This window comes from Prionailurus viverrinus, chromosome D3 (genome assembly GCF_022837055.1).
Source record: "Prionailurus viverrinus isolate Anna chromosome D3, UM_Priviv_1.0, whole genome shotgun sequence".
NCBI lineage: Eukaryota > Metazoa > Chordata > Mammalia > Carnivora > Felidae > Prionailurus > Prionailurus viverrinus.
In genome coordinates, this window is record NC_062572.1 from 17,020,171 (window position 1) to 17,032,662 (window position 12,492).

At 57.1% G+C, this 12,492-nt stretch overlaps 1 protein-coding gene across 2 annotated transcripts; it reads left to right on the plus strand.

Annotated features, from left to right (window-relative positions):
• The first annotated feature begins 258 nt into the window (after positions 1 to 258).
• ACADS (acyl-CoA dehydrogenase short chain) lies at positions 259 to 12,335 on the plus strand. Of its 2 annotated transcripts, XM_047828630.1 has the most exons (11): positions 259 to 386; positions 1,924 to 2,087; positions 9,066 to 9,215; positions 9,454 to 9,565; positions 10,026 to 10,177; positions 10,477 to 10,647; positions 10,719 to 10,856; positions 11,033 to 11,128; positions 11,330 to 11,386; positions 11,546 to 11,709; positions 11,872 to 12,335. In XM_047828630.1, the coding sequence occupies exons 1-10, from the start codon at positions 341 to 343 to the stop codon at positions 11,696 to 11,698; spliced, it is 1,239 nt and encodes a 412-aa protein (XP_047684586.1). In that variant the 5' UTR covers positions 259 to 340; the 3' UTR covers positions 11,699 to 11,709; positions 11,872 to 12,335. The 2 variants fall into 2 exon arrangements, with proteins under 2 accessions (XP_047684586.1, XP_047684585.1); XM_047828629.1 differs by having other exon boundaries at positions 11,546 to 12,335.
• Positions 12,336 to 12,492: the final 157 nt, after the last annotated feature.

A 12,492-nucleotide genomic window follows, 5' to 3' on the forward strand; every position in this document is an offset into this window, starting at 1 on the left:
TGCGGCCAGAGCAAAGACAGCGAGGGCCCGGTGGGCATGGTGGGCTTGGGGCGGGAGAAGTGGGCGGGGGGTGGCCATATGCGGCATTTTAGTTTGCGGGCTTGGATTTTAGGAGAGGCGGGCCACCGTCCAAGAGTTTTGAGAACGGACGTCCGTGGACAGCGGAGACCGCGGGACCCCCGGAGAGTGCGGTTTGCGCTAGCTGGCGGGAGGCGGGGCCGGGAAGAGCCGCGGCGGACCCCGCCCCCGGGGCTGGAGCCCGTGACGTCCCGCCTCCGGCCCCGCCCGCGCAGCCCGGAGCCCGCGCGCCTGCGGTCGCAGTTTGGCGGTGTTCGCGTCCATGGCAGCTGCGCTGCTCGCCCGGGCCTGCGGCCCCAGCCTCCGAGGTGAGTGCGCTCCCGCTCCGCTCAGCGGGGCGGCGGCCCGGGCCGGCCGGGCTCTCCCCGGCAACGGCGGGAGGGCGGGCGGCGCCCCCTCCGGGAGCGCGCGCGGCCTTTGCCCTAGTTGGGCCGCTGCTGGCGCCTGCGCGGCCCCGGCTCCTGTTCCGACCCCCGCCTGCCGCCCGGCTCTCGCTATCGTATCAGCGCCCCGAGCGTCATTTCCCCGCCCCCTCAGGTCCGGGGCGCGTCCCTCCTCCCGAGCCAGGCCTGGGATTGAACCCTGACCCTGGGACTTTGACCTTGGACGAGACGCTCGGCCCGTCCTCCTCATATGGCGGGCGCGTGGGTAAAATGGTCCCGCCAATGTGTTACTGTTCTCAGGGAGTTGTTACGAGGGTCGAATCAGACACAGCCTGTGTAACACACTCAGTTCAGCGCCTGGCATGTGGTGCCCAGTGAATGTTAGGTCTTCACACTGCACCTTTCCCAGCTTCTTTCTCTCCCTGTAGCCGCAGTGACACACGTGGCCAGGGCTTCCTTTGCCTGGCCAGAGACCCAGCTCACCCTGCAGGACTGCAATAAGGGGACCCCCCCCCACCCCACCCCCCACCCCCCCATTGAGGTCTGTCTCTGTCAGGCCCTGTGCTGAGTGCTGCAGTCAGGATCTCTTTACCCCTTCCACCCCCAGGAGCTAAGTACTGTTGGCCTCCACATTTTCTGGGAACTGAGACCCAGTGAAGTTAAGATCCTTGCCTAAGGACACAAAGCTGTCTTATTATTACCATTAGTGTCCTAATGGGATAGTTGTGTGCAAAGTGTTTAGTAAGTGGAGAAAGCATTCCGCTGGTGTGCATTTCTGAACAGCAGCACTATTGACATGTTGGGCCGATGATTCTTTTATTTTGTACTTTTTAAAAAATTTTTAGAGATAGGGAGTGAATGTGAGCTGAGGAGGGGGATGGAGGGAGAGACAAACTTTTTATTTTCCTATTAAAAATTTTTTTTAATGTTTATTTTGAGAGAATGGGGGAGGGGCAGACACAGAGCCCGATGTGGGGCTCTATCTCAGGAACTGTGAGATCATGACCTGAGCTGAAATCAAGAGTCCAGTGCTTAACTGACTGAGCCACTCAGGTGCCCTGAGAGACAGAATCTTTTTTTTTTTTTTTTGAGAGACGATCTTAAGCAGTCTCTACACTCATTGTGGAGCTGGCCGCAGAACTCGATCCCACAACCCTAGGATCATGACCTGAGCCAAAATCAAGAGTCAGATGCTCAACCGACTGAGCCACCCAGACATCCCTGGGCAGATAATCCTTTGTTGTGGGATCTGTCCTGTACATTGTAGGTAGGGTGTTAGTACCCCTGGCCCCTACCTAGTTCACAGCGATAGCATTTCGCTCTTCAGGTGTAACGACCAGAATTGTTTCCAGACGTTGCCAGATGTCCTTTGGGACATTCCTGGTGGAGGCCCACCAAGTCATTGGTTTATGATGGTGATGATGATGCAATCCCTTTCCACCAACACCTGTTCTTGCCGCAGCTCTGCGTCCTTGGGACTGGCGTCAGTTGCACACTATCTACCAGTCTGTGGAACTTCCCGAGACGCACCAGATGCTGCGTCAGACGTGCCGGGAATTTGCCGAGAAGGAGCTGGTTCCCATTGCCGCCCAGGTGGACAAGGAGCATCGCTTCCCGACAGCCCAGGTGAGAGTTCCAACCTCAGCAGCCCCTGATGGTGGTCTGCCAGCTGCTCCTGGATGTGTGGGGACAGTGACAGCCAGAGGCACCGAGACTCCCAAGCCAGGAACCCTGGGACCCAGAAAATGTTCTGGAGGTTTCCTTCGTTCAGCACGAGGCCTGGATTTAACTCCTGGAATAACAGTAATAATGGTGCGTGGTCGGCATGCTCACTGTGTGCCAGGCCTTGTGCCTATAGTAAGAGTTAACGTTTGCAGGGTGCTCGGCACGTTTCTGAGGTGTGCCAGCCCATCCGCATCTCACCGTAGCCCTGTGAGGTGAGGGTACTGGTATCCTACATCCGGTTGTGCGGTTGGTAAACCCAGAGGGACTCAAGGGTTCAATAATGGGCCCCAGGTCACGGAGCTTGGGAGTTGCACAACTAGGGCTGGGACCCAGCTCCTCGCCAGACCCGGAGCTCTCAGTGCGAGTGCTCTTTCCCTTGAAGTCGGCGCATCTGTAATTTCACGTTTAAGATGTTCCTGCCGTAGGGATGCCTGGGTGACTCAGGAGGTTAAATGTCCAACTCTTGATTTCAGCTCAGGTCGTGATCTCACGGTTTGTGAGATCAAGCCCCACATCGGGCTCTGCGCTGACAGCAAGGGCCCTGCTTGGGATTCTCTGTCTCCCTCTCTCTGCCCTCCCCCCCTCCCCCCCCCCCCCCCCCCCCAGCCTCCAGTAAATAAACTTTAAAAAAAAAAAGCTGTTCCTGCTGTATTCCCGGGCTGGCAAGCCATGTGGCACATGGTATAAATATCCAGTAGCTATTTGTTCAGTCAATAACTTGTAAAAGAGGAAAACTTTCTGGCCTCTTCTCTTGGCCTGTTTTTTTCACTCTTAAGGAGTTCAAGAGTTGCCATCCATGTCTTCTGGGCTCTGGGGCCACTTTTCCAGCTTAGAAAATACTGTGCTGATCACAGCATATTGGGCACTGTGCTTAGAACCATGGCAGTCCCTGGGGAGCTCCAGGTATAGTAGAACCTGGCATTCTGGGCACTGGCATCAGGGGGATAACTTTTGAGCTGTTGAGTACTTCATGTGCACCTTCTTATTCTAGTCCTGAGGACGTCCTCACCTGCAAGTCTAATCTCCATTTTGCTTCTAGAATGCTTACAAGGATTAAGTGGGGTAATGCCTGTCAAATTCTGGTGCCTCCTGGCCCTTGGGAAATGGTAGCTATTATTAATACCATTACGTTGAGAAATTTGAGGCAGAGGTAAAGTGATTTTCCAGGGTTACTGATCCGTGGTGCTAGACTTCATATCTCAAGTCCGGCTGGCTCCCAAACCCTTCTCCATCCACACTATCCACGTGGTTGTTCCAGAAGCCCCGCTGGCAGGCAGGGAAGCCCCCTTCTAGTTGGGAACATTCCCGTCAACGGTCTAAGCTGCCCTTCTGCCCTCTGTACCCACATGCCCTGCTCTCAGTAACCTTATCTGGCAGTTTCCCTTCATCTTTCGGTGCCGTTAATGGAGATGTGAACAAACGCCATCTCTCTGCAGACAGAGGAGGGGAGTGAGCGGATGACCACTGACAAGCAGGAAGAGCTCAGAGGCGCTCTCCCCAGAGCGGTTATGGGAGCGTGGCTGTGTGCTGGGGCTTTTCCTACCAAAAGACAGTCGGCTTGATTTACTTTTCCTATCCTATTCCTACATTCCCTCAAATTCTTACTAATATTACAGACAGATTTGCTCTGGGCAAGAAAGCTGGCAATAGAAACAGACTTTTTGACGAGCTCCTCTGAACTAATCCTCTGGCTTTATAATCTCCTCCCTGCTTCCTGGTGCTGGGTATTTTTCAAGCTAACCCTCCGGAAGAGGGGCAGACACAGGTATGGGGGGAGGAGACCATGGGCGGCAGGCAGCCTCCTTCCCTCTGGCAGGTGGGGGCCGAATGCACGGCCACGGCTCAGGGTTGCGATGGCATCTGTATTTGGGTCTGTGTTGGTCAGGGTGTTTTCATGTCTGTGATGTCATCAAATTGTCCCGAGTCCTGCTGTTATTATCCCCTTTTCGTAGATGACAAAGGAGCCGTTGTTTGAATTGCCTGGGGTTGCAGAGCTAGGAAGGAGTTGTGCTAAATCTTCGGATTTTGCCACCACCCCGCTTGTCTTGGTGGCTGATGGGATTATGGAGGTTAATCAGTACTGGCCTCCCTTGGCCACGGATTGAGGAGGCCTGCTGGGTTTTTGCTTCCTCCCTCTCTGTGTTTCAGGGAGTGGGGGGGTGGTGCTCATCTCCCAGTTGCAGCAGGAAGGCCAGGGCTTAAGCGGGCAGAGGGAACAGAGCTCGAGCCACACAGAGGATATGGCAGGTTGCGGAATTCAAGATAATAATCCCACTAGTGTTTCCAGATAAAATAGACATAGGAACAGGAATAACTATCATTTAGGGCTTACCGTATTCTAGGTGCTTATGCCTTACATCTTCAGCACAACACTCTGGGGGTAGTTACTTACCCCAGAGTAAGTGGGGTTTTTAGATGAAAACGGAAGCCACGGGTTAAGCTTCTTGCTTCCCAGTCACACATATAGAGTCAGTAGGAGTCTATAGACTCCTGAGCCTGGCCTGGCCTATAGTAGATGCTTAGTTAATGATTTCTAATATTTTTTCACCACCGCCCAGAAATGTGGGTTTATGGGGGAAGGGTCAAGGGGAGAAGAATTGGGGGAGGCAGACCCAACTATTAGGTGGAAGGCTGGTGCCAATTTCTGGTTACTTGGCTGGTTTGGGAACCTAAGTGCAACTTCATTCTTCCTGGGTCCAAACCAAAAAAAAGAAAAAAGAAGAAAAAAAAATGTAAATATAAACTTACAATGTTATTTTGTCATAAAGGGAAGCAAGAAATAAAATGGTGTTTCAACTGATTTTGGACTCACCAAACTTTATGTGTAGAAAACTGAGCCCGGGCGCCTGGCTGGCTCAGTCAGGAGAGCGTGCGACTCTTGATCTCAGGGTCATGAGTTCAAGCCCCCTGTTGGGTGTGGAGCATACAAAACAAAACAAAACTGAGCCCCATTTCTTCTTCACTCGGTGACTGTTTATTGAATAACTTTAATAGACCAGGTGCAACACCTCGTCTTTTTCATGCCCTGGCAGGTGATGGTGCTACGCTGACCTGGTTAGCCACATAGAAACCTCTAGGGCCCTACCCCATTTTCTTCTTCCTCATAGCCACCGACTCTTGTTAATTCCACCCTGGAAATGTGTCCTGATTGCCGCCTCCCATGTGTCTCAAGCAAACTTCATCGGTCTCTGTTCCGGGAGCATCCCGTTCATAACCCATGATCCTGGTTGTGCTCAGCACATCGCTGGGCGTATGTCTTCCAGCACGGATGTTGCAGGCAGTGAGCTCCTATTTGTGTTTGCATGTCCCTGTGCACACAACACCTTGCTCTCAATGAGTGCTCGACCTTCAGCAGATGGTCGCCCGGCTGTCAGGTAGCCCCGAATGTCCTTGCTGCATCAGCTCGGAGCACCCACGAGCCGACAGCGGACACTAGAGGCGGCGGCCAACGGGGCCTCTTTCCCTCAAATACGCAGCCAATCTCCAACAGGCTGGGAGATTTGATTCTTCTAAGGGGGTTAGTTTGGGCTCTAGTGAGCACACACATACTTAGGATCCATTTGATTTGTAAAAATGTGAGCTCTAGAGGCGACTTGAGGCATTGACTTTATATGAAGTACCTGCTCAGCGTCTCCCAAACCCAAGGCAGGCGGTGCCGAAGGCTCGTTCCGTCGCAACCAGGAAAGGGGTGTTACTCTTTCTCGCGTCTTGGGAGTTTGGAGACCAGTAGGCTTGGCCTTGTCGGGGCTGGTGCCTCTCTTTGGGTTGCAGGTCTGGCTCACAGACACAAGAGACCGAGGGTGGCCATATGAGTAGCTCCGGGAGGTTCCCCTTGGGACGACTCTGAAGCCCAGGCCCCTCTGCTGGTAGCCGGTGGCCATCCGCGCACTTAGATCGGAAACGATTTCTACCACTGGACACGTGTTCTTTAGGTTTCTGCTGCTTTCTTTCTCTTTTTGATGATACTGCGTGTTCTTTCCACGGCCCCGCTGGTTCTTTCCCTCGATGCCGGTCTCTTTTCCAGGACACACTTGGGTGAGGGCACCTCGTGGCCATAACTGCTTCTGCCTCTGTATTGTTCCTAGAACATTCCTGCCTCTGGCCGTAACCTTTTGCCAGAGTTCTCACGATCTGCTTCAGAATAGAAAGGTTGGAAAGGGCAGCCCCAGGCCCCAGGCATCCCTGATGAAACTGGGGGAACCTGGTTGTGTGCAGGCTCTGGGCCTGGTGTGGGTGAGTGCCTGCCCTCAAGTGTGTTGGGGCTGGAGGTTTTTCAAGCAGACACTGATGGCAGGAGGTGGGGGAGGAGGGGACATGGGTGAGACTCTCAAGAGGAATGACCGGTCAGGGGTGCAGTGATCTCCTACAGTGACAGCTGCCTGGATAGCCAGTGGGAGGCGCTGCGGAGGGGAGAGTGCCCGGAACTCTGGCTTCCTTGTAGCGGAGACTTGGCTTGATTCCTTGTGTCCTGGAACCCCACCTGGGATTTGGGTTTCCTTTTTGTTTCCGGGGATGAGGTGGAGTTGTGGGCCTAATCCGACCTTTCTTTTGGGCCGAACCCGGAAGGGCTGTGGCATGAGGAGGAGGTTGGGTGGCACTGGTAGGTAGCATGGGGCAGTTTTGCCGGTAGGCCAGAGAGAGCCTTCCAGCGGGGTGCCCTTCTAGGCTTGCGCATGCGTCCTGGAGGCCTGCGTGTTTCCGGCACCTGGTGGAGTGTGGCCCGGACTCCTAACCCAGCACCACGTTTCTCCCCCTGGCATGGGTGAGTTGGCTACCTTCAAGTGTGGGTCTGATGGTTTCTGTTTGGAGGCCACGCTCGTGCTGGCACAGCGTCCTGTGAGGCCCCACATGGGTTCAGATACAGCGCCGAGTAAGTCACTCTGCCTTGAACCCCTGCCCCCCCCCCCCCCCCCGGGTGCTTCCCACCTGCTGAAGCGATACAGCATCTCTGAGCAGGCCGCTGCCCCCCTCTGACGGCAGGTGTGCGGTCAGCACAGAACATTTGTCTTTTCAGCGGTTCTCGAAATGACACATCCCTGGCGCCTCTGGGTACTTTATCACCGTCTGTTAGTTTCCTCTTGCTGGTGTCCACAGACTAGCGGCTTGAAACGACACCACGTTATTATCTGACAGCTCCTGGAGATCAAAAATCTGATGTGGGACCCGCTGGGCTGAGAGCCGCATGCTGGCCGGGCCGCTTCCTTCTGGCGGCTCCAGAGAAGGGGCCATCTCCGTTCTCCGACCCTCCTTTCTCCCTCTTTCCCTTGTAAGGACCCTGGAGATGACATAGGGTCCCCCTGGGTAATCCAGGGTAACCCCCATCTCACCAGCCTTAATCTCACCTGCAGAGCCTCCCACCCATGTCGCCCCCCTGTGGCTGCAGAGCTTCATTGCAGTTGCGGCTCTGCAGCTCACTGCCTTTCGGCAGACACTTGTGGTCTTTCCGGAGTGGCGGAGGGGAGTAAGGTCCCCCCAGGTGTGGAGTCTTACAGGAGAGTCTCCCCGGGAGCGGTTCAAGGCAGAATCTGGTAAGAGATTCATAGAGGGGCGCACAGATCATTATGGAAGTGCCCCTCCTCCCATCCATTCTTGTCCGGATGCCAACTTGTCAGCTACTTAATGATAGTAAGTGCCATTCACTGATCAGCTTGTGCCCGGCCCCGGGGTCAGCATTTTATATATATTGTCTCAGTCCTCAAACAGTTCTGTGACGAAGATCCTATTTGCAGAGGAAGTGTAACAATTTTATAATCATGGAAATAATATTATAGAAAAGTGAGAAGATATTGTGAACATTCTTATGTTTGCTTCTTTTAAGTTAAAATAACGTAAGAACATGGTTACAAGAATCTAGTGACATAGAGGGGCTTGTGGAAAGCAACGGTGCCCTTCTCCTCCCCCCGCCCCTGCTGCTCCCCACAGTCACTTGGTTTTATTTGCTTCTTTTTGAAGCTCGGTAGGTTGTGTGTGGTCCCCGTTGGGCAGAAGGAAAGCAGGCTGAAGGAGGGTAGGCAGTTCGTCCCAGGTCAGAGGGGCGGAGATGGGTGGTGTGCTGAGCTGGTTATGGCCCTGGGGTCACGGCCCGGGGTGCAGTCCAGCTGCACTGCCTCCGGGCTCTGGCCCCGAGCAGGTTGCTTCATGTGTCTGAGCTCTGGAAAGACTCAGATGCAGAGCTGGGCACGTAGTAGTCACTTGATGGTTGACCATTACTAGTATTGTTGTCCTGCATCAGAAATTCCAAACTCTTACCACTTATTCGCTCTTTCACGGGCACTGGGGATAGCACAGTGGGCAGACAGCAGTCTCTGCCGTCATGGTCAGGGAGAAGGATCGTAACCGAAACCAGCAGGGTAATAGGTGTGAACCTGCACCCGCCTAAGCACCGCATTGGAAAGGCGGAGATTCTGGGAGGGCACGCAGTTAGAGGACAGAGACGGCAGCTGAAAGAAGCGAGGCTCGAGCTGAGGTCTGAAAGGAAGGAGGCCGCAACAACTCATTTGCAGATGATCGGAAACAGCATGTGCAAAGACCGTGTGGTGGGGCGGCAGAGTATGTGCGTGGGGCTGAGAAGGTCAGTATGACACTATGCTGCCCTGCTTCTTACCTTGGAGGCCCCTGAAGGCTTCCTGTATCTTCTGCCTGCTCGCTGGCTGTGGCTACAGACACAGAGGTGACCCAGTGTGGAGTGTGGGGGCACAACAGCTTCAGTCCACGGTGCTGTCATGCAGACCTCAGCTGAGGCTGGGTCTTCAGTGTCTGGATTCGGGCATCATGGGGTGGGTGGATGGGGCCACATGGCCTGTTTGTGCAGACACCAGCTCAGGAGCTAAGGGGTGCGCGCCTGACGGCCCTTGCCATGACATCCTTCTTTGGGGCCAGGTGAAGAAGATGGGCGAGCTCGGGCTTCTGGCCATGGATGTGCCCGAGGAGCTAAATGGTGCCGGCCTTGATTACCTGGCCTATGCCATTGCCATGGAGGAGATCAGTCGGGGCTGTGCCTCTACAGGAGTCATCATGAGTGTCAACAACGTGAGTTCCCTCTCCTGGGTCCCTGGGACACACAGGTGGAGGGGAGGCTCCCGTGGGCAGGTGGGCACCCTGGCTATGTGTCCAGGCACCCTGGGCACAGCCAGGCCTTGGTGCCCAGCCCCCAACCTCCTCTGGGCTTGGTCCTTTCAGGTAGGGCCCTGGAGAGAACAGGTCTTGGGGTGGGGTCCACAGGCAGGCAGGTGGCCTCTGACCACCTCCCCGCGCCCACCCCCTCCAGTCCCTCTACTTGGGGCCTCTCCTGAAGTTCGGCTCCAAGGAGCAGAAGCAGCTGTGGATTACCCCTTTTACCGGTGGTGACAAAATTGGCTGCTTTGCACTCAGTGAACCAGGTACCACGGTGGGACAGCGGTCGGCCCCCATCCCCTCACCTCAGGGTCAGAGTGACGGACTTGGGTTGGAGCTGGGTTGTCCCCCAGGGCAGAGGCAGGAGGGGGGCCCGCGAGAGGCGAGGGCACAGGTCTTCCGTGCGGGCCGCCTGGGAGCGACCAAGGAGCACGCAGTCACCTCAGCTGAGCCGGTGAGGGATGCCTGGCTCTGGGGTCCCTTTGGGGTGAAGACGCCCTGCTGTGCCACCCCCCTCCCCTCCTGGACTAGTCTCCGAGGACTCTGGGAGCTGGTGCGGCCTGGGAGCTTTCTGTTAGGAGCCAGAACCCTGATTCTTTGGAGGCCGGGTGGCAGGGGCCTCGTGCTCACAAGTTGGGGGTGGGTGGAGCCCGGGTCCCCTGCTTGCTGGTGGCAGCGCCCTTTGCGGGGTGGAGGCGGTGGATTCTGAGTCTGTGCGTGGGGCAGGGAATGGCAGCGACGCAGGAGCCGCCTCCACTACCGCCCGAGCGGAGGGCGACTCGTGGGTCCTGAACGGCACCAAGGCCTGGATCACCAACGCGTGGGAGGCCTCCGCCACCGTGGTCTTTGCCAGCACGGACAGATCCTTGCACAACAAGGTGGGAACCCCAGGGGGAGGGTCGATGAGACCTCCGGGATGCAGACCTTTCGCAGTTTCTTCACCCGAATCCCCTCGGCTCCGTGGAGCTGTTCTGCTCTTGGCCACCTTGGGGCTGCCCCTTCCCCTCTCTGGCCGGTTGTTGGCCTGAGGCTGGAGTCTGCACCGTCCCCAGGGAGGCCAGCAGAGGGCGTCCCGGCCTGAGGTCTGAGGGAGGGAAGGGGCTGCTGGTGTTTGGTGGGGGATCAAGGGGTGTGGCCTGGGCCAGCCCCTGAGAACCTCTCTGGGTATGCCTCGCAGGGCATCAGTGCCTTCTTGGTTCCCATGCCGACGCCTGGGCTCACGCTGGGGAAGAAGGAAGACAAGCTGGGCATCCGGGCCTCATCCACGGCCAACCTCATCTTTGAGGACTGCCACATCCCCAAGGACAACCTGCTGGGGGAGCTGGGGATGGGCTTCAAGATAGCCATGGTGAGCCCGGCAGTGCGGGCAAGGGCTCTGGGGCCCCGCTGGCCAGCCACTGACCGGGGCCTTCCCCACAGCAAACCCTGGACATGGGGCGCATTGGCATTGCCGCCCAGGCCCTGGGCATCGCCCAGGCCGCCCTCGATTGTGCTGTGAACTATGCCGAGAATCGCAAGGCCTTCGGGGCCCCCCTCACCAAGCTCCAGAGCATCCAGGTAATGAGTGGAGCCTAGCCTGGATGCCGGAGGGAGGGCAGCCCGGCCTTTCCTCTCCGGCTCCGAGGTAAGCTTTTACCTGCTTGCAGGCTCTCCCTCCTCCTCCCTCCTGTCCTGGGAGGGAGGGGTGGGGGGGTGGGGCGGCCACTGACTGAGGCGGGGCTGGGTTCTTGCAGTTCAAGCTGGCGGACATGGCCCTGGCCCTGGAGAGTGCCCGGCTGCTGACCTGGCGTGCTGCCATGTTGAAGGATAACAAGAAGCCTTTTACCAAGGTGCCTGTGGCAAGGGGGTCCCTGGGCATGGCCCACAGCTTTGGTGTGCCGAGGGAGAAGTCCGGGTGGGGTCCCGCTTCCTTGGGCCTCGTAGGCTTACTGCTTCGAGGGGAGGCTCCCCAGGCTCGGCCTTGCTGAAGGGCCATGAGCTGGGGGCTCCTCCCCAAAGTAGTTTCTGACCCCACCGTCCCTTGTGCTTAGGAAGCAGCAATGGCCAAACTGGCTGCGTCGGAGGCTGCAACTGCCATCAGCCACCAGGTGAGTGTCCTGGGTGCATGAAGAGGTGCCTGGGTGTGAGGTCCCCAGGACTGAGTAGCTGAAAGTGGGCCGGTTACCCCTCCCTCGCTGGTCCCTTACTGTGGCCGATCCCGCCCCTGACACGGCCTTTTCCCTCCCGATCCCCTGCTTCCCCCGCAGGCCATCCAGATCCTGGGTGGCATGGGCTACGTGACAGAGATGCCGGCCGAACGGCACTACCGCGACGCACGCATCACTGAGATTTATGAAGGCACCAGCGAGATCCAGAGGCTGGTGATCGCTGGGCACCTGCTCAAGAGCTACCGGAGCTGAGCCCCACTCAGGTGCCAGGCTGACCTGAGGACTGAGGGGAAGGGGGCGGGAGCCATGAGGCCTTAGCCCTGGCTCCCATCAGGGATGCTGGGGTGGGGGGGGGGTGGACAGGCGGAGGGCGTGCCTGCCCTCTGCTGTGGACTCACCTGTTGCCCTCACTCTGCCCGCCGCAGACCAGACTGCCTGGGGGTTAAGTCTGGGAGAAAGGAAAGGCGAGGGGCGGTGGCCAGCATCGGAGGACACCCATCTTCAGCTCGGTTTTTTGGCTCTGCTACCTTTTCACAACCGTGCCTTGTTTTCTTCATCTGAGTGGACCTGGCCTCCTGGCGGCTGAGTTACCACCATGGGGCCCCCATTTCCTTTCTCAGGTGGGCCAGGCTCTTGGCAGTGTCTGCTCCTCTCCCTGAGGTCGGGAGTCAGGGGGAGGAGTCGGCTGGGGGCCAGAATGACCGGGCCTCATTGTAGCACAAGTGTGTTCTCCTCGGGGTTCCCAGGGATGTCTCGGGAAGGCTGTGTGGCTGGGTGACTGTGGACGACCTGGCGCCCCATAACCCTGTACTTTGTGTGGGAAGGGCTCCGAATCACTCTTCGGGACAATTGAGCGTGGAAACTAATAAAGAATACCTGTGCTCTGGTCCTCACGTCCTTGTCTGGGTGCTGCTGGGGAGATGGCCCGTTGGTGGCTTCTGTTGCCCCGTGTGAGTATGAGTGTGTGTTTGCGTGTGTAAGGCTGACTGCAGGGGCGGCCATCTGCACGGGAGAGCTCCGGGACCAGGCAGGGTTGACTCAGTTAA